Source organism: Gambusia affinis, linkage group LG06 (assembly GCF_019740435.1).
Source record: "Gambusia affinis linkage group LG06, SWU_Gaff_1.0, whole genome shotgun sequence".
NCBI lineage: Eukaryota > Metazoa > Chordata > Actinopteri > Cyprinodontiformes > Poeciliidae > Gambusia > Gambusia affinis.
Window position 1 is genome coordinate 22118327 of NC_057873.1, and position 27938 is coordinate 22146264.

The 27938-nt window shown below is 39.3% G+C and overlaps 1 protein-coding gene across 2 annotated transcripts; it reads right to left on the bottom strand.

The window, feature by feature from the left end:
- Positions 1 to 27932, bottom strand: ptgir (prostaglandin I2 receptor). 2 transcript variants are annotated; one of them, XM_044120692.1, is made up of 3 exons: positions 27388 to 27930; positions 26210 to 27234; positions 1 to 1023 (listed from the first exon to the last, which is right to left on the bottom strand). In XM_044120692.1, exons 2-3 carry the CDS (start codon positions 27062 to 27064, stop codon positions 784 to 786), a joined length of 1095 nt encoding a protein of 364 aa, XP_043976627.1. In that variant the 5' UTR covers positions 27065 to 27234; positions 27388 to 27930; the 3' UTR covers positions 1 to 783. The 2 variants fall into 2 exon arrangements, with proteins under 2 accessions (XP_043976627.1, XP_043976629.1); XM_044120694.1 differs by lacking the exon at positions 1 to 1023 and adding an exon at positions 18497 to 19485 and having other exon boundaries at positions 27388 to 27932.
- Positions 27933 to 27938: the final 6 nt, after the last annotated feature.

The following is a 27938-nucleotide window of genomic DNA, read 5'->3' on the forward strand; positions in this document are numbered from 1 at the left end:
CTGCTTTAGACAGAAAATGTTTTACAAACTCAGCGTGGCGGCTCTCCATCATAACTATGGTGATACTAGCATGTATTTAACATAACTCGAATCAACCTAAATGAGCGGATTCATTTCATCGCATATTTCTGGATACGAGTTGACGTGTGGTGAGATGGAGCATCGAAAACAAAACGAACTGAGCAGAGTTTGATATGAAGTAAAGCAGGCGAACAAAAGCAACTTCGGTCTGTGTGTTTTGTATTTCGACTTCTCTACACTTGAGTTTGTTGCACATGTTCTCAATCGTACTGTATAAGTCCCCACCGGTTTCTACACACAGCTCATTTTAATTAGACATGCTTATCTGAAGTGGCCTGTCCCTGATGATGGCTGCAGTATGAGGTCAAATGCTTCAAATGAACGGTAGAGGTCAAAAGTTTCACTGTGTGTGTGTGTTCAGAAAATAGTTGTGAGGAAAGTGACAGCATACAATAATGCATGTTAAATATCCACAACAGTTTATCAGAGTGCATGTTTGATCACTCTGATCGAAGCAGTTGGGCTTCGGTTTATGGCACGACTCCTTTTGCAGTGTTGAGGTGGAATGACGGCGACAGACACATTCAGAGAATCATCTGTCCCTGAATACAAGCTGTACATTCAAGATCCCTCTCACTCCAGAGGTCTGTTAAACCGTCTTTCGGACCAGACAGTCTCTCCGCCTGGACTACTCCCTCCTTCCCTGCTAACGAGCTTGCGCTGGGAAAGAGTCACTTTTGTCAGTAAGTGCAGCTCCTGTGCTCACGGGTTGCGGGGTATGGAGTGGTCGAGTGGGAAAGACAAGGCGCAGTGATCCATCGACTTCACGTCTCCTTTGCCGAACCGGCAGGACAGCAGGGAGCAGAGGTGACGAAACACCGACTTGCGGAAAATGATGAAGACCCAAGGATCCATGATGGGGTTTAAAGAGTAAAAGCGGAACGCTCTGAAGTTTTCGCTGTCTCCAGAGAATGGCTTAACGGCATTCATAAAGCCGGCAATCTGAGGAGGAGAGAAGGTTTATGATTAGACACAGAATTTACTTTTCATGGGTAAAAATAAAAAGATAGATATGTGCTTTGGTCTCTCCTGTATGTAACTTGGAAATCAAGCTGGAAGACTATCAGAAATATGCAAACACCTAAGAATCAAGATGATTCACGCACACATAATGACTCCTTAAAGGTTTTTCCATCAGTAATGGATGAAGCAGAAGACCCTGCAAACAACTCTTATTTAAAATCAGCTAACGCATGTCTACTGAATAGATTTGCTTCCTTGTGTTGCTTTTCCCTCCACTTTGCTGTTGATTTTAAAGACGGTTTCCATCAGTGGGAGGACAACTGAAACTGACAGTCATGTTTTTCTCCAATGTACAAAAGGTCAACTCGAGGAAATGGCTTCTGATAATCAAACTTCTTCACTGAAAACTCTCCTTGAATGTCTGCCTCACGATGAAGATTACTGCCGGCTTCTCAGACTATTTAGCCACAACAGAGGTTGTCACATTTTCACACACCGCAGCCAAACATCCCCAGACAGGTTTGCTTTACCACAACTGTGCTAGTTGTTTCTTAGCAGACAAAACATTTTATTTGCAAAACAACAGCTAAAGAGACTGATGACCCAAACTGCCTGCCGAATAAACGATCATTTAATTCAAAAATCAATGTGTTTTTGGATCAGGAGAGTAAAATTGAAAAGGCGCAACCGTGTGATGACTCACTTTTGCCTGTTTGTCTAGAATGGGAATCATTCATTTGGTGTTTTGCAGAAGATGGCAACATCTTTCTTATTCAGTAAATATTGATTACCTGACCATCTGGGGCTAAATAATCTAGATTATAATCTAGTTAGTAAATGCTTTATGTATGTAATGTAACTGAAGTAAAAACACAGCCGTTCTGTGAACAAAAAGCATCACAGAGAACCAAGTAGAAGCACAGCAGACGGGTCAGAGAGAACGCTTTAGTGAATTTTTTTTTTCTTTTTACTTTTCTTATTGACCTTTCTTGGCTTTGATGACCTTTACTTGACAGTGAAACGACACTAACAAAGGTTTTAAGAGAGGGGGAAGACATGCGACCAAAAAGGTCAACAGGACGCGACTCAAACTCGTGAGGGTCGAGTGTTCGACACGGTTCGAAAACTTTTGCGATGTATCTAGGCTGTTGATTGTTTTGCAGTTTTCTCACATTTCAATTTAAAAAAATGCAACAATATTGTTTGCAGAAGCTGATGTGTCTGTAACAAATGCAGTGAAGCATTTCCTGCTGCACTGTATACAGTATACAGTGCACGCTTCACATTGTGGTTTGTCTAACTCAGACGCCACAAAGCGCTTTCAAATATCAGCAGGCGGCTCTCTAATAAATACACATTGTGAGAATTCTGTTTTGCAACCACACACTGAGCCGAACGTGAACATCCTTGACCGTGCAAGACTTAACTACGAGGTTTTCTTTTGTATCGACATTTGAAGTTTGACAGACTGCAGGCAGGCGGCCCAGACAGGAGAGGCAGCAGCTGGCCCAGGAAGCTCGCCACCTTGCTTCTCTCCTCTATCAACAATTTCCCATTTTCTTCATGAAATATCCAGCAAACAGTAGCCTAATTAGTGACCCGTGCTGATTGAGAGCCCTTGTGCCTTCGTGTAAATGTTGTGGCTGTTGCTAGGGCCTGGATTGAAATCTAACAAGCTCAGGACAATGTGAGAGGGTTCAAAGTGAGCGAGTCCAGACGGAGGACAAATGAAACTACCGGAGGGACGAGACGCAGACCTGTGTTTGCTGCCCTGCAGTTTCACACAGAAGGGATCGTTTGCATTGACCCGTGGAAACACCTGCAGGAGATCAGGCCGGATTTAAGCTGTGAGGATTGAATTAAAATGGCCATCGAACAGGAGGAATGGAGCTCGAAGCCTATTTGGTGTCGGTTTGTAAGTGGGATTGCTCACGCAGTATTTAAGATCTCAAAAATGACTTTAGAACAAGTAGAACTTGATTCAGTTTAGATGTAATTTCTTTTATATGTTCATCTAAAACTCCATCTGGAATCAAAGCTCTAGTTAATTCAGTCTTCTTGGCCACAACTTTAGATTAAAAGCAAGAGCGTTCGCTGTACAGGGAGGGACAAACCAAATGTCCAGATGTTGTTGATTTGATTTTAGTACATATTACTCTGGGACTTTTCTAGTTGCAAAACCAATATTGCATCAGAGCTATTACCTAACACACTAGAGAGATTAAGTATGAGTGTCGAGCTGTGCCCAACACAACAAGAATCCATTTTAAATTAAGTAGAAGGAAAACTGTGATAATCCAAGCCAAGTTAGCGTCTCCCAGTTTCACCTAAAGCCGCTTGCATTCGCCACTATGAATTTTATGAGCTTTAGCCATCCAGGAAGTTACATTGTAATCAAATTAGCTCTTTGCAAATGATTTTGTGTGTTCCTCCATTTGCAAGTTTCAGATTCATAAAAGTGCTGTCAAATTGGGCTGCATGTTATCGATAAAGGTGCGTGCACATTAAAGTAGCTCCTGCAGCTTCAAGAAAATTTATGCAACTTACCACTTAAAAGTGTGAAATAAAAGACTGAATGTAGGAAAGCATAAATCTAGCACATTTAAATTGAGACATCCAATGAAGTAGTTCATTTTTAAAATTTTTAATATCATTTATCCTGGGGGCCAAAGTCAATTCTGATAAAGAACTCAGAAAGAAACCCAGAATAAAATTCAACAAATGAGTTGTTGTTGTTTTTCTTTTCTTTTTTTCCTCTCCTACTAAATAATTCTTTTTTTTTTTGTTGCTACAATCAACAATTTAAGTTTTACGTTATTTTGATGTACAAATTGTTAAGATGGAAAGCAGAAAGTACGTGTCTTTCCAATTCTTATGTTATGAACATGAGTGCCTTTGCATTCAGCCTCCTGGAACATATCAGACGGGCAAAGCAACATCCCCTAAGATACTTAAAACTGGTAGAAACACAAACAAAAAATTGTAGAACAAAATGTGCATCATTTCCACCCCCCACTGTTGCACACATTTGTGTTGTTCTTTAACATAAAGGCCCGATAGAACGTAGTTTGGTCTGTGGTTGTAGAGAAGTAGAATAAACGGCTTTGCACATCGTTGCTCAATACATTCATTTAGCTCTTTGTGTCTGTAGTTATGAGACGGTTTCAATCCCACTTCCTCATTGTCATCACCAGCTCCAAAAGTTCACTTTAATTCATGAACCGTCGGAGGGAACCGAGAAGTGGAAGTAGAGGTTACATATGTTACATTTGTTTCACGAAGAAATGACTGAAAACCAAAGAACCGGTTCTTATAAAAGATAATCAATGTACCAATAGGTCAGAGGTGTTTCATTCTGTACATTACTTTCTAGATAGAAAACGGGTAAAGAAAAACCAGTTAAATAAAGTTATCGCAGCAATAAAGTTGTTGATTTAACCAACCAGCTAGTTATTATGTCACTCTGGGTTAACGTCAGTGGATTATTTATTATCACATAAATAATCCAAGCAGATTAAAATCATTACTCATTGTGAAAGTCTGGCTGAATAACTGATCTGGCACCAATAAATTGGTAAATTATGTAAAAGACAAATGAAAGCCTTTCAGAAAAGTTGTTTTTCTGTCTTCTTGCTGAGAACTGGTCTGTACCAGATTCGCTTTGCGTGCTGCTATAAGATCCTGCAGGCTCTCCCTTCAGGGGTGACTGAGAGCAATGTGTCTGTGTGCAACTATTTCCCAAAAAATTAAAAATCCACTGCTTTGTGGGAAAACGCTGCAAAAAGACAAAATATCTTTGGTCTAGTCTCTAGTGTAAAACGTCTTAATATACTTGAAATAAGACAGAACTAACTTTTCCGCAAGACATATGAGGTTGTTTTAAGTAAATAATTCCTTAATATTGCCAAAAACAAAAAAAAAGGACCCCATTGTTTTAAATGAAATAATCTGCCAGTGTTACTAGTCCTTTTTAAAAACAAGCTCCTACATCTTGCTGGAAGGTTACTTGTAAATTAGTTTGGTCTTATTTTAGATGTACCACGTAAGATTTTGCGTTTTTGAAGAAGAAGGAGCAGAGTCAAGGGACGGGATACTTTACAGCAGCAGAGTCAAAAGGTTAAAAAGACGTGTTTTATATAAATCCTTTACTGACGAAGGCATGACGCAAAAATTTAATTGAGACTAAAAAAACAACAAACGCCTCTGATAACATAAGAGAAATGAAATATCTTAGACGTCTTTGGGAACAATAGCGAGCAAATCCCTCAACAGCCTTGGCTTCTGATCAAGAAGCTGCTCTGGTTCAGCGATTTGTTATTTCCACACAAAGTTGTCGTCCCGCCTAATTCATCACGCAGCCTTGCCAAAGACATTTCAAACACACACGCGGGGCTCACGCGGCCGCCCCCTCGTCTCTACTTTAACCATGCCGGCTCTGGCTTGTGCTCCTGCATGCCACCCTGCCTCTTATGGTGCTCTCGGCGGACTTTGAGGGAGCCTAGTGAAGCATAATAATGCATCACTGGGCGCTTAGAGAGCAGAGCAGAAGCAGAGCGCAACGGAAAAGAAACGGGGGGCCATGCAGGTGCACTTTAAATGTTCCCATTATGAACATGCTTAAGGATATATTAGGCATGCAAAAGCAAATGTGCTCATACACACACTATGTAAACAGTTCCTGGTTGCAAACCTTCTGCAAGCTTTTTGCATGGAAAGGCCTCGGAGTTAAAGGAAGCAGAACCAATGATACAGTTACAGTACGATGCAAAAGTATTTATTTTTCACCCAACATTGTCTCATATTTAGCTCTGGAAAAAATGAAGAGCCCACTGCCCATTTTCATTTTTCTTTCTTTTTTTTTTTTTTTTTTTACAACTAATAAGGTATAAAACTTCACCAGATGCTCAACATTCCTCAATTTAATTTTTTAAAAATTTTTCGCATCAGATTTCTCATAAAAAAATACTTCATTTTTATATTATTATGAACTTATTCTCAGATTATTTTGAGCTCATTGAAAACCTCATGGTTATTGAAAAGCTTATGGTTATTCCACCAAATATTAATTTCTGAACTCTTCCTGAGATAAAACGTTAGTGTCGTTTATTTTCTAAATAAATTTAAACTTGTTTTCTTTGCATTATTTGAGGTCTGAAAGCACTGCGTCACTTTTATTATTTTGACCATTCCTCGTTTTCTGCAGGTAAATACTACATTTTTGCTGAGAATTTCAGAGACATGTTGTCAGTAGTTTGTAGAATGAAAGGCCAAAGTTCATTTTACTCAAACACGAACCTATAAATGGTAAAAATCAGAGAAACTGATCATTTTCAGTGGTCTCTTAATGTTTTTCCAGAACTTTATATTTAGCTTCATTTTTCTTGCAGCAGCTTCTCTGTCCCTGCAGAGGAAAAGCATTCACACAGCATGATGCAGCCACCACCGTTTTAACAGCAGGCCTGGTTCAGAGGACTTCCTTTCCAGGTGTTGATGACACATCTGGCTCTGCAAGCAGCCACCTCGGATGTTTGTCAGGTTAATTACTGATGAATGAATTAATTAAGAATTTACTGATGAATTAATTATGGGTCGAATGTCGGTTTTTGAGCTGTCAGGACATTTTCTCATGACTGCTTTAAAATTCTTCACAACTGCTGTTTTCCTTGCATGTTGCCGTTTATTCAATATATTCTCAAACAAATCGCTGAGCCATCACTTTATTTACATACTAGTTAGGGTAAATGGGGCAGAATACTTTTCTGAGGTTTTCTTTTGTAAAAAAAAAAAAATAAATATTTTTTTTATTGTGACAGAAAAATAAATAATAAAATACATTGATTGTTGGTCACAGCACAACAGAATACAAAAGAAATGTTGTAAGGAGCATGAATGCTTCTGTGAGGTTCTGTGTACTAATGACCACAAAATTGGTTCAGGCTCTTTACAGAGAATGAAAACCAGGAAATTTGTCGTGGCTTTATCACTAATCTATTTGCAGAATCCACTCTTCAAGCCAAACTGGTTATTAAGGCAAACATTTCCCTACCTTCCTAAAACCGTTTTGCCTGGTGTAAATGAGCACATCCTGTCAGAGACACTCAAGACGCTATTTGAGGCAGATAACACGCATGCTTCAGGAAACAGACCCCATAATAGACGTCAACATTTTGCGACCCATTATTTGTCATCCACCAGTCCTGATGGACTCTTACTACCTATCTCTCTCTTTCTCTCTCTCTCTCTCTGATTCGGTTGCAGTGCTGCATCATTACACGTGGCATGAGAGGAGGCAGGGTGCAGACAGCTGACCAGTCAGAGAAGATGGAGAGAAATACTCAGCATCCGAAGAAGTTCCATATCTCTACAGACAAGTTTAATGCGCTTTGTAGTGAGATTATTGACTGAACTCTTGCAAAAGTGATAAATGGGTTGATAAAGCCTCATTAAGTAGATTTATGGTGCAGTTTCAGTGCCAAAAATTGAAGACTATTGTGAATTCAATAGGGGCAAACAAATCCAATGCTACTGTTAGCGTATTTGTGCTAATGGGCAGCAGAAACATGTTGCTTATCGAAACAGAGGCTGCATTAATCAAATGTGGGACAAAAACCTCCCTCCAACACGTGTTCAGGGAAAAATGTGTGTCTGACTTTACAGAGAGCTTTTAAGAGCTTCAAAAAAACTTCTTGTCTTTCGGCCTGTCAGTAGCCCTAGTCCTTTCATCCGCTCATCATGCATGGAGCTTTTGCTGCTCAACGTCATACCCTTACACACTAGCCACACGCCACCAGTTTATCATCACCTAAGCTGAAGTACATCCATGCATTCATCTTTGTACTTTGAGAAAACGTGAAGCTTTTTATTTTCTTTTTTAAGTCATTTGACAGTATAGCAAAGGCTAAACTTCTCCAGAACATCAACTTAGACTGCAGCCACTCACACACACAGTATTGTGGGGAAATAAGTGTTGTCTTTTGTTAAGTGTAAAACAACACATTTGAAACAATGACATTTAAACCCAAGCTATCAATGTGGAGAAATTAGTCAACCTCATTATTCACTCTGGCTGCTGGTAGTGTGCCTAAAAGTTCATGTTGTTTTCGTAGCTCTACCTCGTCTGATACAGCAACCAGCCGCCAGTGGAAGTTCAGCAGTGACGATACTTGTGTCCTCTAAATAGTTTAACTTTTGCACAATTACAACCACCTCTTCCTCCTTTTAATTTAACGAAATCTGTAAGAAAAATAACTTTATTAGGCATCCTGCATTGTTTCCTTACTTGGAAAGCAACTATCCAAAAACATACAGGTCAGGCGTCATTATTATTTTGTTCTATTTTTTTCTTGTTTTGCTTTTTATTTTTTTGCAGCATGACTTTCACTCTCAGAGTTTCCTGTGGCTACATGCAGATGGTGCAGCCATGATACTAAAAAGATGACTCTGGAGGGGAATTTTCACAACCACAAAGAGAGTTGGAGATACTGAAGGTGCAGAGGGGGAAAAAAAACGCACAGACGAGGAACGAGTGGGTTTTGTCACCACCCTTCTGAGTCGCTTTCTTTTCCCCGTCATGATTCCCTTATCTGTTCATTTGTGTGAGTGCAGCAAACAAAAAGGGCTTTAAAGACAGCCTGTGGTTATCTTCATACGGCTTTTAAAAGTCCATTAGTGACTTTCCACCTCTAAGTCCGCCTCAAGTCTACAGTGGGTTTGTTCTTTGGCTATTAAGTCGATTTGCAAAGGATGTACAAATGGATTTGAGGGAGAACTACAGAGTTGTGGCCATTCAGTCCAATTAACTGCCTGTAAAGACAAGTGAACCCGTTCTGGATTCTGTTCACAGATCTATACAAAGTCTTTATCAATTTCTAAAAATGAAAAAAAAAAAAAAAAACAACAGAGGAAATGTTTTGTTTTTGGGTAGAGTTTATAACTGGTAGCTTTTGTTCTCACTTTTGAATGTAGAGTGTGGTTAGTTATGTGAACACGGTCAGGGCTGGAAGTCGTAGGAGTTGCTGTTCGCTGAGCAGCTGAAAAAGAAACTGCTGACGAAAATTAAAACAAAAACAAGAAGCTGCACGAAAAGAAAAAAGGGGAAGCTAAAGTCAAAGAGCAAATGCCCACCTTTTGATGGAGATGTGTGCCAATATGTAGCTGGGAAAGGGGTTGAACGAGTTGTGAAATGTCTTGCAAAAGAGCTTCAGTGTTCCTCATGCTGAAATGTCCGCATGCAGGGTTCAAACTTAAAGATCAGTGACAGACGTAATGAAAATCATCTTTTTGAACACAAACCACGACTATTTGACAAGCAAAAAGAAACGGGTCTGTAATGCTGGATGTTCTGTTTGTTTAATATTACTGCTGGAAATGACTAAAAAAAAAATAATTACTCTTCTGGTCGAGGTGCACATTCCCACAGAAAGCCAGCTGGACGTCTGCCATGTGTGCACTTTGTCTTCTCCTTTGCCAAAAGCTGCACATATTTGAACATTATAAACTGTGTCCTGTTGTTTTCACTGGCAATAAATAACATGCGCTCGAAGCAACTATGCTGCACACTGCTCCTATTTTCGTACATTTATCCATCATTTCCATCACGGATGACGGCAGCCGGCGAGTTGTGAGGATGTGATAAGATTTCTGCTACATTTTGTGCTCAGCATGCAAGATAAATGGTGATACGATCTGAAAAGCTCTATAATCTCTATATCATTTGCTGTGCTGTTGCGTAAACTTCAGTCAGAATGCCACTGTGGTCACCAAGCTCAGGACAGAGCATATTAAATGCTTACTGACCCGTGTTTCAATATTCTCAACCCTTTTTAACTTCTGTCTTAGCAGGCCTTCACACAATTTAACTAAGTGTGTTACAAAAGTGAAATACTGAAGCAGAAAGTATCAAGAATCTGGTTGCAAAAGTGGAAACGTCTACTAATACTAGTGCAGGGTTTTTATTAGCCTAATGGTTTGGCTCTGTTTTTGTATTTCAAACTTTCTATGTAATTATTTTTGTCACTATAAAAAAAAAACTTCCTAAATTACACAAAATGATTCTCTTTTATCTTACGGTGAGTGGGAGTCAAAAAGTGGTGAAATCGACTTTAAAAGTGATCTAACACACAGCGTTGTTACCACTCTGATCCGACACTCCCTTCAAAAACAAGCAGAGAAGTCCAAGAGTGGACAACAAACCTGTGCATGCAGCTTCTGCAGACTCTCATGCAGATGCACCACTCATCACAAGCGCCGTCGAATAAACAAATGTCAAACTTTCGGCTTCAAAAGGGGGTTGTCTCCAGACCGGTGACGATGCTCCAGTAGCTTTGTTTGTTTGTTTTTTTAAAGGAGGTAACACCTCGCCAGAAAAACGGATATAAGTGAAACGATGAGCACTTTTCTAAAACCGTTCATTGGTGGTTCTGATCAATGTTGTAGATTTGAATGTTTTGTTGGGCGTTAAAAAAAACAATATCATTTGAAACAACATAAAAAAAAGTTTAATGATATTTAACTTTTCAAAATGTTTCTGTTTAATTGTTGTTGTTTGTTTTCTTGATTCAACTTGACTCAATAACGTCCAGTTTGATTTCAGGTTTATCGAGTTTTTCTCGGTGTTCTGATCCACAGATTTGTGCCGCAGGCTCAGTGATTCGGGGGGCATCAGCTGCGGAGCAGCACCAAACAGCATCAGAAGCAAACAGCACACAATAACAAAGATGGATTACTCTAATAGCAACACATCTGTGCTCAGAAACAATAAGCAGACCAAACAGCATTAATGTTGCTCTCATCAAACAGAGCGTTGATATATAAAGTTATGGCACAAAGCAAGGGGAGAACAGTTGCCTTAAATCTTCTTATAGCTTTTAGTTTCAATTTAAAATGAGACTCTGACACGTTTCCACATTATTCTAAAGCTCCTCTGTTCATTAGCATGTGATGATTGGTGTCAACGGATGAATAGAAAGGTAAAAGTTTTAAGCGATTCCAAAATCCATTTTTTCCTTCCAGACACTCAGACTTTCTTGTAATCCTTTAAAGAGCTCCTGATAACAGTTCCCAGTGCTTATCATGACTGTCTTTGTGCTCACACAGATTGTTCGCAATTTCTTTTAAGGCGCGAACCGACTGCAGTTTCCTGGCCAATCGCCGATTGCAACCATTGATAAAGCCTGACCTCCGGATTCTGATTTTGGTTGACACCGATTTTTTTTGTTTGTTTTGTTTGCAATATGGATGAAGACAGCAAGAAAGTCGGTGAGTTGGCAACAGTGGAGGGACTACGGATGACTGCAAACATGCAGACATGACCTGGTGGGCCGGTCTGTCAGTCAAACCTCTCTCACGGGAAACCAGAAGAAGACGGAGGTTATTTTTAGACCTCAGCTGAAAATCTGGGGATAAGATCGGCTTCACATGCGAGTATCGAACGACGGCTGTCTCCTAAAATTTGGTCACTAAATAAAATACAGAAGAAATTCTGAAAATGATCACAAACTGAACTGAAAATGAGTGAAGAAGGTCAATAAAAGATGACAAAGCAAACAATTTTCAACCTGGATAACTGCTGTTTACGGGCACTTTAAAAAAAAATAACTTACAAGAAATGTTGTGTCTTCCAGAGGAAAATAAAAAAAAATTGAATAAAACAAACCGGAGTCTGAAAAAAGGTGGTCTAAGTGTCCCATTTCAACAAGTAATGGCACTAATTTTAACACAAAATACAGGACGGCTTCTGCTCTGTGAAATACCAATCTTATTTCAATCAAAATCTCTCTGATACTAATCATTGTGTGAACGTGTGAATGCGTGAATGACTGAATGTAGCGTGAAGCGTTTTGGATCCTCTAAGCTTCATAAAGCGCTACACAAGTACAGGCCGTTAACCATTTCTGGAAACAAATGCCATTTTGTGCAACTTTTGCCAAGTGCATCTGATGTTTAATCCAAAAGGCTTCCAGGTACACTTTGCACCACTTTTCAGTCAAAAACTACATTTGCATTTAAACGTTACTGAGCAGCAACCTTCAGAAAAAATGCAATCCGACTGCTTTAAGGCTCATTTATGAAGCAACAGAAGAAAAGAGGGAAATTAATTTGACGACTCCGCATACAAGCGAAAACAGCAAGGCCCACCATGCGCATCATGGGCGATAAATCAAGTCCTGTGTGCTTTAACAATTTACCCCCCAATCTCTAATTCTTTACGATCCAATCAGGAATGAATAGCAGGCAGCTTATTGCACATTGAAACAACTTATTGTGGCGTTAGCTTTAAGAGACCAGCCAGGGATTCACTTTGAATTTAAAACCAAAACCAGCAGGGATTCTTGAGACAAGAGGCTGACGATAAGAGCGGGCTCCCGACGGGCCTATAGGAGCATTCAGCATGGACTTTATTTGGCCTTTTTAAAACAGCACAGGAAACTACATCTAAAACAGGCAGGATAAATAAGTAGAGTTTCAATTTTGCAAAAGAATTTTGTAAATTTCTTCCCTTTAACATATTAAAGGTGGCACGGTGTTGGCATTTTTCAAATAAATATGTTATTTTTTATAGTTTAAGAATGATATATGTCGCTTCCAGATGCGTTTTGGGGATTGAATCACAGATTTAATGCACTTTAGGGCTTACTCTGCCTATTGTGGTATCTGTCATCTTTGGCTTTGAGGTCTGTGCCACCAATATTTCTTCTGGATTTGTGTCTTGTATTGTCATATTACTGGGCCCTATGGAGATTAAATACATGTCTTTGTCAATAATTCACACGATTGCATCAGGACCACAACTAAAAGCCACGGGGCTTCCTAACAACGTACCATGAGGCCAGGTATTTGTCACGTCCAGTTGCATCCAACATTATTTCAGCAGAGGTCAAAGGTCGCTCAGAGCAACAGAAAGTCAGTGGAAACTTCTTCCCATCACGTTTAGTAAACATTTTGTGTGCACTGCTCCTTAAAACCCCAGAACGTGACGTTGCCTTTTCTGGCAGCAATTATCTTGTTGATGCCGTTAAATCCCCGTCGTCTGCCTGCTGCTTCGGCTCTTTGAAGGAAGAACACGCTCCATGTGCCGCTGAGCGCAAACATTTTGGAAAAATTGCAAAGTTCTCCTCCCTCCCAAGGAATAAATAAATATTGAACAACCACACCGTTCAGATAAGACACTTTTAAGGCTTTAAGTTCTTTCCTAACTCAACCCACTGAACTTGAAGAACAAGGGGCGATTATTTACTGCTGGAGTGCAAACATCCTTCTTCCCTTTTTTTTTTTTTTTTTTTTGAACTGTTGCATCATTAGTTGTAAAGAACCAACGATGATACCACATTTTCTGTACGCCATGACTTATTTTTTTTCATCTTTTTCTGAAGACATACACAAAAAACTAATTAGTCACCATGTGATCTCTGAAGTCTTTTCATTTTTTCTCTTAATATCTTGATTTCATTTCTTTAGAGAGTCATTTGATTTGCGTTTTATTTGCTCTCCAGCACCTGGACGAACAATCGCCACACTCTGCCTCATATATGGTGCGTTTATTGTGAGGTATTGCATTTCACTGCTGTCTCTCAGCCAACTTATATGAGCTCATAAATCTTCTGCTGCTAAGGTGGAGCATAAAACAAGCATTAAATTACACATTTAGCTGTAATGTAATATCAAAGGTGTAACAATTACTGCTGACGGCTAACTGGGTTAAACTTACATTTCCATTCAGCAGTTTAAAATCCGTTTCTGATTTTTATCCTCTATTCATTTTCACTTTTCAGGGGATGAAGAGGATGTATTGATGTGGAGCGATATGAAAAACACAAAATCTTACCAAATATATATTTTTTTTTTGTCTATTTTCTGGTACAATTAAAAGAAGTAATCTTTCAGTGAGTTATGGGAGCTTGTTTTAAGTTAATTATTCTTCATTTTTAAATCTTTTTGATTTTAAAGAACAACTAAACCCACCAGCATTTTACTTCACGTATAAAAATAAATTTTTTGTCATAATCTGCTATTGGAACAAGAACGTTTCCATCAGTTTTAAGATGTATATTTGGCTTGAAATGAGCTCATATAACTTGCTGAGAAGTTCAAGTGTACTGAGATATTCTGCACAATAAACTATACCAAGAATACTTGGTAAGATTTTGTATTTTTTTTTTTTTGCAGTGCATTGAAAATGTTTGTCCAATATTGAGATTCTTTTTAAAACCATCATGTTCAAAGAGATGGACGACTTGACGTTTAATGGTTTCCCCCTCATTTTTTACCCTGTTTGCTCATAAAGTTGTTCCTAACCTGTTGTGTGATTTCTATTGTGATTTCGTGCAACACTCTCCGAACAATGTCATCAAGGTAAAGAAGGGATTTCATGGCATTTAATTAAGCAATGTGCAGACGATTTAAAATCTCTAACTATACAATACGATGTTGACATATAGGTGTTCAAATGTTCTGTTCTTTAAATTACTCCTGTGCATTTTGAATGTGCAACGTGATCTCCTTCCCTTCACTGCAGAGTGACACAACAAAAGGGTCGCAGCCCTTGGATTGAGACACTATCCTTGGGTGTGGAGCGCAATTAATGTAATGATGTGCGAGCGAGCAAGCTGCTGAATGACAGGATAGACAAGATCTGGCACACATGACGACAAACCAAACGTACAGACACGGAGGGCTGAAAATAACTTGCAGGTGAAGGCAGTAGATAGATAGCTGTAAAAATAACTATATTTCTGCTGAATGCCCCCTGAGCTGCAGCTGTTGTCTTGTTGCAAATGGTGCTGTGTTCGAGTCCCTGCCTTTTTTGCAGGATTCCCTTTGGTTTCCCACATGCAGGCGTGAGTAAACTCTACTCCGACTTCCTCCCACAGTAAAAAAAAAAAAAAAAATGCTTGTTAACTTAATAGGTTCCTCTAAATTGCCCTTAAATCTGAGAATGTGTTTGTGGTTGTTAGTGATGAGCTACAACATCTCCAAGGATCAAGGTAGTGTAAAACTGGAAGGCTATTCACAACGACCTTTATGACATGCACACACCCATTATAAAAGCATTTATGTTTCAACTGATGCACTGCGTTTCATTAAGAGAAATAATTCACTGCAATTGCCCAGAGGAGTGATAATGTGCTTATTTGTAATTAAAGTCTGCACATCGGAGAAGACGTTCAAGGGAAAGTTTATTTATACATGATCCATTTCCATCTTCTCATGCTGCACAAGGCGCTTTACAACGCACCAAAAAGAAATAAATGCAGGACAATAACGCCATTTAAAATTTAAAAGAGAATTTTAAAAACAAAAACGGAAATGTAATTGGAAGGGGGTATTAAGGGGATTTCCCCAGTCAGTCATGAGGACGTCAGCACATTCGCGTGTCGCTGTGAGCCACTCTTGTAAAACTGAAAGCTAAAGTTGACAAAAGTGTGTTTTCGCACCAGGACGATCACACGACACATCAGATGAGCTTTGAAAACCACCCAAACAAAACAAGCATCCTGGATATTTGGATTTTAACATCAATTGTTTTCTTTAATGCACACTTTTATGCTTTTACTGTTTCTTTCCGTCTTTCCTGTGATGCCCTGTAAGGCGCTTTGCCTTGTGTATGAATGGTGCTGTTTAAATAAACTTGCCCAGCCTAGCACAGGTCTGTCAGCAGGTTACAGTCAGACATGAATCCCTCCGTTTACCCAAATCTTAAAAAAAGAAAAAAATCTGACTTAAGTCCAGCTATCAGTGCAACTGTAGTTTAAACAAGAAGCAAATTTGAAGCAAATGGCTGAATATGAAGTACCAAGGTCCTGAAGTGGCCTAGTTGAAGTACAGAGCTAAACCTGACAGGCAAGCTTTGATGCAACGTGTAACGGTGTTTCTGCACAGCTCTTTGGATCAAAGTCTAACCAATACTGTACAGAAGAGCAACATGCAGTTACTCCTCAAGAAATAATCTGAGACCTCAGAGATAAAAGTGAAAGCAACTATTTAAAGGTGAGATTTGTTAAAACGTGGCAACTACTTTTCCTCAGAATACTCTTAGTGAAAAATAAGCACCAAAACAGAAATGTTATGATATCCTCATGTAATACGTTGGCAGGCGTTTCCACAGGAACTGTAATAGTGTCATAACTTATCAAAAAAATACATCATAAGAGTGATTACAGAATCTGATACACTGAGCAGCTATTTTATGAAATGTTTGTATTTCTTGGGAAATTTTTTTTTTTTTTTTTTTTTTTTTTACTTTTTTGTATTAGGATAATCAAAAAACATGTACGGCGGACAGCATGGTCATTATATCCACAGAATGGTGCACACTACATGAGTTTAATGGGACCCCATTAAATCTTAGCCCATAATGGTTTTTGTATAAAATGCAGATCAAATTTAGCACCAGGTAAAACTTAAGCCGTGTGTGAAAACATTTGGAGTTTTCAAACTCTGTCTCGGTTGTTGAAATATCAACACTTTTTTCTCAAATGTTTATTATTACCAGACAATAATTGCCTGGCTCAAACCACCACTTTCCAAAGTTTCTCTTTAGAATCATCATGTAAGCAGAAACATCAGATTATAAAGATTTAGTACAATCAGTAAACAGGCTTGTGGGTGGAAAAAAATACCCTATTTTTTTTTTTTTTCTTTCCTGTGATCATAGATATTTTTTTAAAGGCTTTTATGATGCAATAAGAGTAGGATATGTGGAAAGCTTCTGCTTTAGGGGGGGAAAAAAGAGATTATTCATGGGACTGTGAATACTAATGAAAAATATGGGAAGTGACTAACCTTCTGCTCTCCTCTGTAATCAGCGTTTTCACTAGAAATTACTGAAAAACTGGAAAATGACCCAAAGTTGTGAACTTAGGGAGAAGTACGATTAAACTCGCCCTGTTCCAAAGTTTCAGCCTCACTTGTTTTTATGCATGTTTTGGGTTTGCTGTGAAACATCTTGCATTTTGTTCAAGAGGCCACATTAAAAAAAAAAATTTAAAAAAAGGGTAGCATTTCAGGACCTTGAAGGTACAGCCTGGAGGATCTTGGTAGCTGCTAGCAAAACATATGAGCTGTAACTACCTGAATGCCGTCCACTTTAACTCCTTTGTCTTCGTTGCAAGCAAGAAAAAAAAGCATGTTAGCTTTGTTTCAGTCAGCAACAAGTGGAGGAGGGGCAACACTGCATTACTATTATGTCTAAAGGAAGGCAAAACCACTGTCCTTACTTACTTTTGGACTTTTAATTGAAATGACTTCAAGTCATTGGGATGATGTAGCAAAAATAAATAAATGTGGAACTGTAACTTTTTGAAACTTTGGCGCCACTTGACACCAGCATCATGTCACACGTCAGGAGCCAATGCAGCATTTTTGAGAGAAATGAAGAGAAAAATAAAATATTTAAACTCAGGCTAAAAAGAAATATTTTGCTATGCATGGCTTCAAACAAACTCAAAAGACAAATCAAACTGAATGGATCATGAACAACAAAACTGGCAGGACTGTAACCTGGCAACCAAAACATTCGATAAACATTTGAGCATGAACGGGAACACACACACAAACATTTAGGATTATGCCTTTCTCCATAAAAAAAAAAAAAAAAAAAAAAAAAAAAACACTCTTATTGTTCCCCTTCACAAAGCGAGCTGCTGATTGCAGAGCATCGTCTTTCCTGGGAAGCCTGGATGGAGCGCTTAAGTCTCAGCAGCAGCAGCACAAAACCAGATGGGAGCACAAAGCAGTCACAGCGTGTCTTTCTATATCTACGCCACGCCACTCCCACGGCGCGCAGAGACATCCGATATCTACGGCCCACGCATAGGTCAAGGGATTTTCTCCACCACTGTGACTGGATTCGATTTCCATTGTCATTCCTCTTCTGGGAGCTAAAATTAGCTTGGCATCAATGAGGATGCTCCAGTCCTTCCCATATACCACAGGCCCTATGGGGCCGTTAAAGGAAATCATGACACATCGTAGTAAAAACATCCTATAGGATAGAATAGAGTAGAGTAGAATAGAAAGTGGCAGGCAATCAAAGAAAGTTTTTGTTAAATATCTAATGTTTTCATATCTTGTCATACGGCATTACACTATCTGATGATTTTCATCAGCAGAGAGATCCTTTCTCTTTCCCATATTGCTTGAAACCTGTGGCCTGCTTAATAATGTGGAACATCCTTCTTCAGTAGATTTCCTTTAATTAAGCTCACCAGACAAACTAATCAACCCAACTCTCTGAAATTAATGATACTGACTCAAAGAGCCCTGACACACAATACCATCTAGAAATTTAATAGCACAACAAAAAATTTAATCTTTATGACACTTTAATCCAGTTTGGAATACGGTGTATAGCACATTTCATCCATGAGGAGGTCTAAAGTGCTGCACCTCATAAAAACACAAAAATACCAAGTCATACCACATGCAGCCTCACTGTGGTATAATACTAGACAAATGTTCAGCCACACCACAAAACCACATAATCAAAACTCTAAAAGTGCGACTATAAGAGGAACTTTCTGGACATGATTTAGTGTTTTTCCCACCAACCTGAGCACACAGGGAGACTTGTGAGCACACGTTTCTTTGTGGACGAGAAATAATCTTATTTTGGAATGAAATCAATATGGTACTGATATTATCGATATTATTGGATCGATCCGCCCATCTCTAGTTTGCAGGTTGTGCTTCACTCTGTCTGTGCTAAAAGAAAAAAAACACACCATCAGCCAATCAGACAGGTATTGATCATCCAATCAGAGTATTCCTTGCAAATACTGCATTCGCTTGAATAACAACCAGACATTTACACAATGGAAGATCTTAGGAAAACACAGGAACATGTCGTACAACAATACTTGAATTTTGTGCCTTAATTTTTTTCATTGTCTATTTTAGCTAATATTTATATTACTTTTAAATGTGAACAGTGTTGCACAATTTGTATTAAGATCTACGTGTCGATTACTTAATTAGTGTTTAACTGAAGTGCATGAAATTTCTTCTTGTTTATTTAAGTTATATTTTTTTTCTGTTTGCCTTTTTGGTGTTAGTGACTTCAATAATGTCTTCCAACTGCATGTAGCATAAATGAGGTAGTCATATTGTGAAATTTCCTGCGACTTTTATCATTTTAATCACAAAGACGCGGTAGATCCCCCCAGCACCTTCACCACTGATATTAGTAAGTTTTCTGTAGAAAAACCTGCATCACCCACTTGATTACATCAGTCATTTTTTTTTCCACATGAGGCAATATTAAAAAAAACAACAACTTTGAGTCATTTTCACTCTCTTTTGGCAAGAATCAGCCTGTTTTCAGTCTTGAATCATCTTTGACCTTTGCGGATTTGGAGAGATTTCTTACCCATCGCCGCCCTTTCACTTGATCCCGATCCAGCTGGCTGCGGGTGCCGTCATCCAGAGACTATTAGACCCTCCCAGCTGGTGATTGGGAGAGGACGTGACTGTTAAGGGACTTTTTTTTTAACTTGCTCTGGTTAAAAAAGTGCTCTGCTTTTTTAACCAGAGCACTTTTTATATATATATATATATATGTGCTCTGGTTAACAAGGAAACAAATGCTAATTTGTATAAACAAAGTAAAGTTGGCTCTAGAAGCAGAACCTCTAACATGTAGGTTGTTAATTGCAGATAGGGTTTTGGATCTTTTTGCTTTTTCTTTTTACTCTCCAGGTTTTTCTTGTCTTGTTCTCGGCGGACATTTCCCCAGAGCTCTAAGTACTATTGGACTTGGTTTCATTTTCTAACCCAAATCATTAGAATCCCTTTTTTCTTATCTTTATTTAGAAGGTAAAACTCAAACAGATATCATTGCTTACATTAAGGATATTTAACGTCTGGAGTATAAATATTACAACAATGGTGAAAGGAGCTGTAGCAGGAATCTACACACTGTTTCCCATCTGAACACAGAATAACAAACTAATGTGCTTAAAAACTGCATATACATTAGTTGGTAGTAAAAACATAGATTAGGTTACAAATAAGAAAAGCTTCTGGAGAATCTCTATCGATTCTTCAATTTCCAGCTCTCATAAATCTCTTCACCATAGATGCCTTCTCACGATCAGAAGGATCCGCGGATGCTGCGTCTAGACTTTGCTTAGAAGCCAGATTGTTTTCGTATCCAAGTAAAAACCTATAAATAGTTGAAGTAATGCATTTCAGAAGTAGCTCTGTCTGTGAATGCTCATTCTGAAACAGCAGTGCAGCGTAATGGAGGTATTGAAACTATTCTTACCTGTGCAATACTTTCCCTTTCCAGCCAGTGGAGTACTTATTTAGTTTATGGATCAATATGAGCCTTCCTGACATTTTATCTTACGTACGAAGCGATCAATACAGTACGTCTGCTCAGTAAGTTAAGTATGTACACACTAATGGAAACTTTTTATGAAGTTAAAGAAATAAGGTGATCAAGATTACCTAGAAATGTCACATTTCATATGTTTTTTCATTGAATGGTGCTGGAAAAAGAAAGATCTGGAGCCATTCTTCCCAAACAGGAAGTGACATTAGGGAACACTTCATCGATTCTGGTATTGATTACCGATTTATGGCCCAATGGGAGCTTTGTGGTTCTCATGGTAACATTTATAGGAAGCAATGGGAACAAAGAAGAGAGAATATTTGTCTTGTTGTTTAATCGAAAAGCTTGTAACCTCTGATATTTGTTTTAATTTCATATAAAACACAAAGGCTGGGAACTTTGTAATGTCTAAACTGGTCAGAGTGATCTTACTTTACAGACCCTCTTGCAGGGAAAATAGACCTTTAGTGATCTAACGTTTACTGATATTGACTGTTAAAGCATCACTTTGAAAACTTTACCAAGCATTGATCACATATTACCTCTGGTAATGCATTTTTAAATATGTCAATAACTTGAGTACAAACAAAGAAATAAAAAAAAATAATAATCAAAGGCTTCTTCTGGGAACAAACAAATTAAATGCATTTTTCACAGATCCTCTCAAGTAATAAAATTCATCACATCAGCTTTTACTGCTCAATAACACTTTAGCGGAGCCAACTACTGTAATGGCACAATAAGCTATAAATCAAACAGAGGTGGTAGGTAATATACGGAGACAAGCCTGAGAAGTTGAACGGATATCAGACACACAGCAGCTGTAGACGACAGAAAAGGCTTTATTCCAACCACTATAGGGATGTTCCTTGAACGCAACATCCCTGGATGTGAAGTTTGACTTCAAAAGTAAATCTTCTCCAAGTGAAAAAGCTCAAGATGTCTTCTAGTTTCCACAAAGTAAACAAGGATCTGCTGAAACCTGAACTCCAAGTGCGAAATCTGAAAACACTATTCACAGATGAGAACCAAAAAAAAAAAAAAACTGAAAATGAAAAATCTTCTCTCTGACCATATAATTGTTATTCTTCCCTGCCAACGTTGTGGTGAAAAAAGACACCATTTACTCTCTTGTCCCTGCTTTTATCCTTCACTGTTCTGCATCAGTAACACTGGCACAACTTGATATCTGCCCTCAGAGGAACATCGAGTTATAAGAACTTGCTTTACGCATGCAAGGATAAACCGGAAACACGGTTGTTTCATGGTTTTGTGGTTTGCTCTTGCTGTGTTCACTAAGAGCAACAAATAAGGATGCAGCGTTTAGCCTTCCTGTACATGTCAAGAGGAAAACTTGCTGTAATAAATTCAATTTGAGCAACACAATGAAAACATCCCACTAGACTGAATCAGACACTTTTTTTCTCCCCCCTTCCCTTTCCAGCATCTGTTGCGCTGTGAGCCAAACCAACGGGTGTTAATCACCAGCTCACATCTGTCTGGAAAAGGTTAGTGCTGTTTGTACGTGCAGCATCAGGCTTCGCAGCGTGACTAGTGCGACTGCAAAGATTTACACGTACAAACGGGCACAGAAACCTCTAGAGGTGTGTCCAGGCTCGGTATAAGAGTGATAAATTACTTAAAACATTACAAAACGTGATGTTTTATACACTCGATTTTCTGAAACAAGGACTTGTTGTCCCCAACAAGTCTCGAAACCTGTCTGCGATTTTGTCGAAAGCATTTCACATCACAGTGTTTTGAAAAGACAACTTTCAACAATCACAACCTATGCACAGCAAGCAAATCTGTGCTAAAGGCTTTGCACATGATTTTGTTAGTCAAATCCAAGTTTTTTGCCAGAGACTAAGCATTTTTTTCTTTTTTTTTTCCACCATCTGATTTCACATTCAGACTGAGTGAGACGACATTATATCAGCTTGTGTTATGTGGCCCATCCGGCTTGCTGTACTCAGATTTCTTGGGCTCAAACACGTTTCACTGGGCAGAGAGCAGCTGCTACTCTAGATTTAAAATCTCTTAAAAGTGAGTCCTGGTCAAGATCGGTCGAAATGATCAGAGTATGACGAGAACAAGGAAAGCAACAACAATAAAAGTGTTGTTAAAATCAGAGCGACAAAGAATTAAATCAGCTGTATTATTGACATAACACACTTGCACTCAAAAGACTGACAGGAAATCACTGTAAAAAGCAGGAAATGAAGCAAGAAGCCATTCTTTGTTTTATCTGTGCACCATTAACAGGAAACACACTGAACTGTATAAAGAGTTGAAATATCAACGACTCATTGAGAAAAAAAAAAAAAAAAAAAAAGAGCTAGCACTCTAGCATAGCGTACGCTTAGACGTTTAGCTATAGAGTCCAGAGTTATTTTAGGCCGCGTCTGTACGGGTAAAGTAAAATATATATTAAGAAATAATTGTTAAAACTACCTTAGACTTAGTTGAAGTGTTGTCAGAACATTTTAATATCAAATATAATAATAAAAAAAAAAGGTATAAAAATGCTGAATCATTTCCAAACTATCCAGACCAAGTTATTTTCACTCTCTTTAGATCCTGAGCAAACAATGACAAACCAGAGTCTTTAGGAAAGCCAAGTTTAGTTGTAGTTGCAACTCTCGAGTGCAAGTAGGATCCTACTCACTCATTAACTCATGGACTCAAGCAGTTGCAGAAACAGAACATGAAGCAGGTTGAAAGATCTCAAAAAGCAACAAATGATTTTGATCCAAAGTAATTTAAACACAGCTCTCACCCACCTGCCACTCTGGGAAGAATTAGATATTTAGAAAGTGTTGGTTCTCCAACAAGCTACAATGAGAGCCAATATTAACATTTGGGAAAACAAAAACGGTGAATCTCGCCAAGAGTTGACAGCTAATCATATGTTTGATCAATTGAAACATATGAACACGAGAGCAAAGTAAAACAGAAAAGAAAAGTGCACATGCATAATTGCAGCTGCTTTCTTCACCGAGTTACCCCCACCTTCGAACTAAATACCTGTCACTGTCAGGAAGGCAGAGTTACATGTGATATTGAGATTTTGTATTTTATTTTTGCTGAAATTCAAGTCAATATGAGGCACAAAAACACCCGGGACATTTCCAGATCCAAATTTCTCTTGACACGAACGCCTCACTGCATTACTAAATGTTTGCAGGCACCAAAGCTGGGGATTCCTGAATCTTACTCAGACAGATGAGAATACTTTGTCATCGCTGCTTATTTTCCCCTCTGGGTTTTTCAACAGTGATTTGGGTCAAATACCATCATGAGCCAGAACTGAGTCAAGCATCCAGGCACAGACCGCAAACGAGCATGAATTGTTTTTTTTGCTTTTCGTAAACTACTTTATCACTAAAAAGATGGCACCCATACAACAAAAGCCTAAATTGTTTTACTATGAAACATGTTGCGCTCGTTAGTTGGTGTGTCTAGCTCATGTTTTTTACCTCAGATTCTGACAGAAAGGAGAGCCAACCTTCCACCCCGGTGGAGAGAGGCAGAACCAGTCCTCCAGGGTTTTCAGGTTAGGTCCACTCCCCAAGAATAGGAGCAAATGTGAAGCTTACTCCTCGAAACAATTGAGCCTCGAAACTCGAGGAGTTTGTAGTGCAAGTTTCATTAAAATGAAACTCGCACATTAGCACCGCACTCTCAGACACACCTCAACACAACACAGCCGTTAAAGAGGCTTAAACTGTGCCTACAAGCACATTCCAAACAGCTGCCATGCCCCCAGAAAAGCTTTTTATATATATATATATATATATATATATATATATATATATATATATATATATATATATATATATATATGAACGGGAGTCGACAATGACAGAAGGGATTATATATGTATATACCTGCTCTGATGTTACCACTTACAAGTGCAGAAGAACAGGAAGTATAACCCACTTGTTTGTTTTTATGATTAAACTTTTTTTTTTTTTTTTTACTTGTTCTGACTGCAGTTTGGAGCTCTGGCCTTTACAAGATATTGTGTCACTTTTCTTTAAATAACTTTCTAGTTTTGGAGTTGTGACAAGTTATGACTCAACGTCTGAACCCGGACCAGCAGCAGTTTAAAGGGCCCTAAAATTTCATCTATAAAACAAATAGATTTTATAGATGAATCTTCTAGGTTTGCACAATAACTTGTATCACTGTGAGGTGCTTTAATTTGCTAGACTGTTGTGTAAATGGGTAGTTGTCACATTTTTGAAAACAATGACGTAACTCAACCCTGTGCTATATTTAGATGTGACAACTGTGGCCTTTAGTTCACCGGAGGACAGTTAATATGAGTTAGTGAGACTTCTGTTGAAAGCTGGACCATTAAGTAAAATTAATAACTACAAAAATTTAATAACACAGCTGAATAAAATAATCCTTCTAACAGAACCATGTGACATAACAGGCCATCCTAATAAGTTGCATTTTATCACATCTTATTATGAATAATAATTGGCAAAAACAGAAGAGCAATTATCAAATTCCTACGTTTCACTATATGTTTAGTCAAACCAGATCTAATCCACAAACCCAGGAATCTGGTCTCCAAAAACAAAGCCACCCTTCTTCAGAGAATCAATATTTAGAAGCAGCATTACGCAACCTTGGAGAAAAAGTTGCAATTTCCAGCAATTTCTGTGACCTTCAGCATCGTGGGCCTTTGTCAGCTATGAGCGATTGCTCTGCAACCGACTTGACATTAATTTGAAAAGATCTTGGCCCACTTAGCAACAGATCAGTTCTTTTTCTTCCTAGCCTCTGCTCCCAGGAAATCTCGAAAGTATTTTTGCTCGACAGTCCTGTGAAGGTTGTGGTTGTTGCTGGTGCAGATTCCCGTACAACGCTTTTTTCTTCCACTCGTTTTTTCTACGAACCTCCTTGGACACAGGACTTTGTACGACCAGCTTCTTTAGCAATAACCATTTCTGCCTCTGGTCCTCAAAGACGGGTCTGCTGCTCCTCACAGGCCTTAATAACTAAGAGAAACCTAGTATACATAAGCGCACTCACAGATAAGTTGCTCAGTTGCTGTAATATAGGCAAACTGCAGAATGACGTCATGTGTGCAAGATCACTGACGACTACCATTGGCTTTAACTGCTGTCAACATAACGTGCTAAATCTTACATGTATGCATGATGTGAACAAAAAAGGGACGCAGTGCTTTGCTACCAATTGTCAATGCTACGACAACGAGATAACAAGGTTAGCAAAAAGTATCAAAAGAGATGGAAGTAGGTCAGTGATTTGACTTTGACAACCTTAACATGTAGATGTGAGGTGGGATTCGGTGTGTTTTGGTTCATTTAAACTACAAAAACAAAAGGCGACCTTCACACCGACATCAGTAGAGCAGGTGTTTAAATTAGCTAATCAACCAGTTAGATTAGTCACTGCAGCTAATGTGCGGTAGCTAATCTGCATTAGTAAATTAACACAGGTTGCTCATCTACAGCCATTTCTTGCAATAGCATTGTGTTGCAAGAAACATTATAATCTATGCCAATAAAAAGTTTTATTGTCTGAAATAAAACAATTGTTGTTGAAATATGCCTTAAGAGTTTTCATTTGCAGCAGAGATGTTGGAAGATGTTCAAATAAAATGGCAATTGTAATACACAGCATGTTTTAAACTAAGCAGTAACACAAATTAAAAAGAAAAAAAAAACTGTTGAGATTTTCCCCACTCTCCTCTGATTTGCTCTCTTGTCCTGGGGGACCAAAACCTGCTCTAACCCAGGGGCCCACATCCCGCTAAACCCGGCCCTGGATGGAAGCGGGGTACATGATACTCACGGTCAGAGGCAGGGAGCACACCACAAAGATGACCGTGATGAGCGCCAACAGCACCACGTGGTCCATCTCCTCCTCCCCGCGTCCGAACCAGGCCAAGCTTAGCTTTTTCTTCCGGGCCACTGACACCACGGAGCCGCGGCGCATCAAGTGGCTGCGGTGCATCTTGCACAGGCTGACGATCACAGAGCCGTTGCAGACGAACACGATGAAGATCAGCAGCGCATTGAGCGAGGAGTAGGACAGAGAGAAGGCCAGGATCAATTCCCCACGCTCTTCCCAGGTGCCAGGGGCGTCCCCCATATCCATGAAGCACCACGTCCCTGGGCAGTACTGCCTGAACTTGCCGTACCCGACGAACGGCAAAAGGCAGAAAGTCAAAGAGAAGAGGTAAATGAAAAAGAGGGCGACTTTGGCGAAAGTGGCGCGGATGTGCACCGAGTAAAAATACGGGTGGCTGATGGCCATGCAGCGCTCCAGGGCCATGGCGCACAGGATGAGGGTGGACGCCAGTCCGAAGAAGTTCACCACAAAGCCGAACAGGTTGCACAGCTTCTCCCCGCCGAGGCCGATCAAGGACATGTTGTGGGCGTAGCAGATGAACACGGGTGGGCTGAGGAGGCAGGTTCCCAGCAGGTCAGTGAGGACCAGGCCGGTCACCAGGATGCAGAAGACCGAGGACCGGGAGCGGTTCTCCTTCTGATGCACTAAGAGGATGAAGAGGGCCAGCAGGTTGCCCACCACTCCGAGCGAAAAGAAAGTGATGGTTATTGGTTTGTTGCCTTGGCCAGCAATCGAATGCTGTCCGTGGCACTTTGAGCTGCTGTTCATGTTTGTCAGAGGGGGGTCTTCGAGCATGAGGAGGGTTTACTGAAAACAATCCGAATTTCCGGACGAGTGTAAATCCTGTTTTCTGGAGACAGTCATTTGGCACGGCAAAACAGCGAGCAGGGATGCAGAGTAAAGGGCGCGATGCTGCCTTGTGTGAACACGCTCACAGCCTCATCGCCCCTCACTGCATGCAGTTTCTGTACAACATATAGAAGTACTTTTAGATCAGGCGGAAAACCGTTAAATATCTTAAAATATCAAGTGGCATGACAGAAAAGCCTTGCTTTTACTTTGTCACAACGTCAAAATATGATTCACAAGCATATTTGCATTGAATAATAGTTACTTACCTCTCACTGAAGCAGCAGTGTAATAGTAATAATTTAAAAAAAAATCTATGAAGAAGTTTCAACTTTTTCCTTTCTCTGACTTTTTCATTTTGCCGCTCTGGCTGTTCCGTTTTTGTCGTTGTTTTTTTTTTTTCTTTTTTCTTTGACTCCGAGAAAAATGACTGCAAATTCTTAGATACAGAGTTTGAGTTTAAGCGCAGCTCTGCCGTCTGATCCGCGCTGACTTTCCGGGCACAGAAACACGACTGATCGGTTCAAAGCTTCTTCTTTTTTTTCCCTCCTCCTCCTCCTCTTTAAGTTTGTGCTGCGGCGCTCCTCCCACTCTGTTTCGGATCGATTCGAAAATCCCTCCCACTGTGCAACATGAGTGTCAGAGATGAGAATAGTTCTTCAAGGATGACGATGAAGATAGTGATGCCGTGTGTATTTCAAAACTGGCCAGTGTACATATTTGTAGAGCAAATGTAAACCATCAGCAGTCAAAATAAATCGCAATTACTCAAATTATGCACAAAAAAAGTGTACAAACAAGCTTTCCACACGTACGCGTT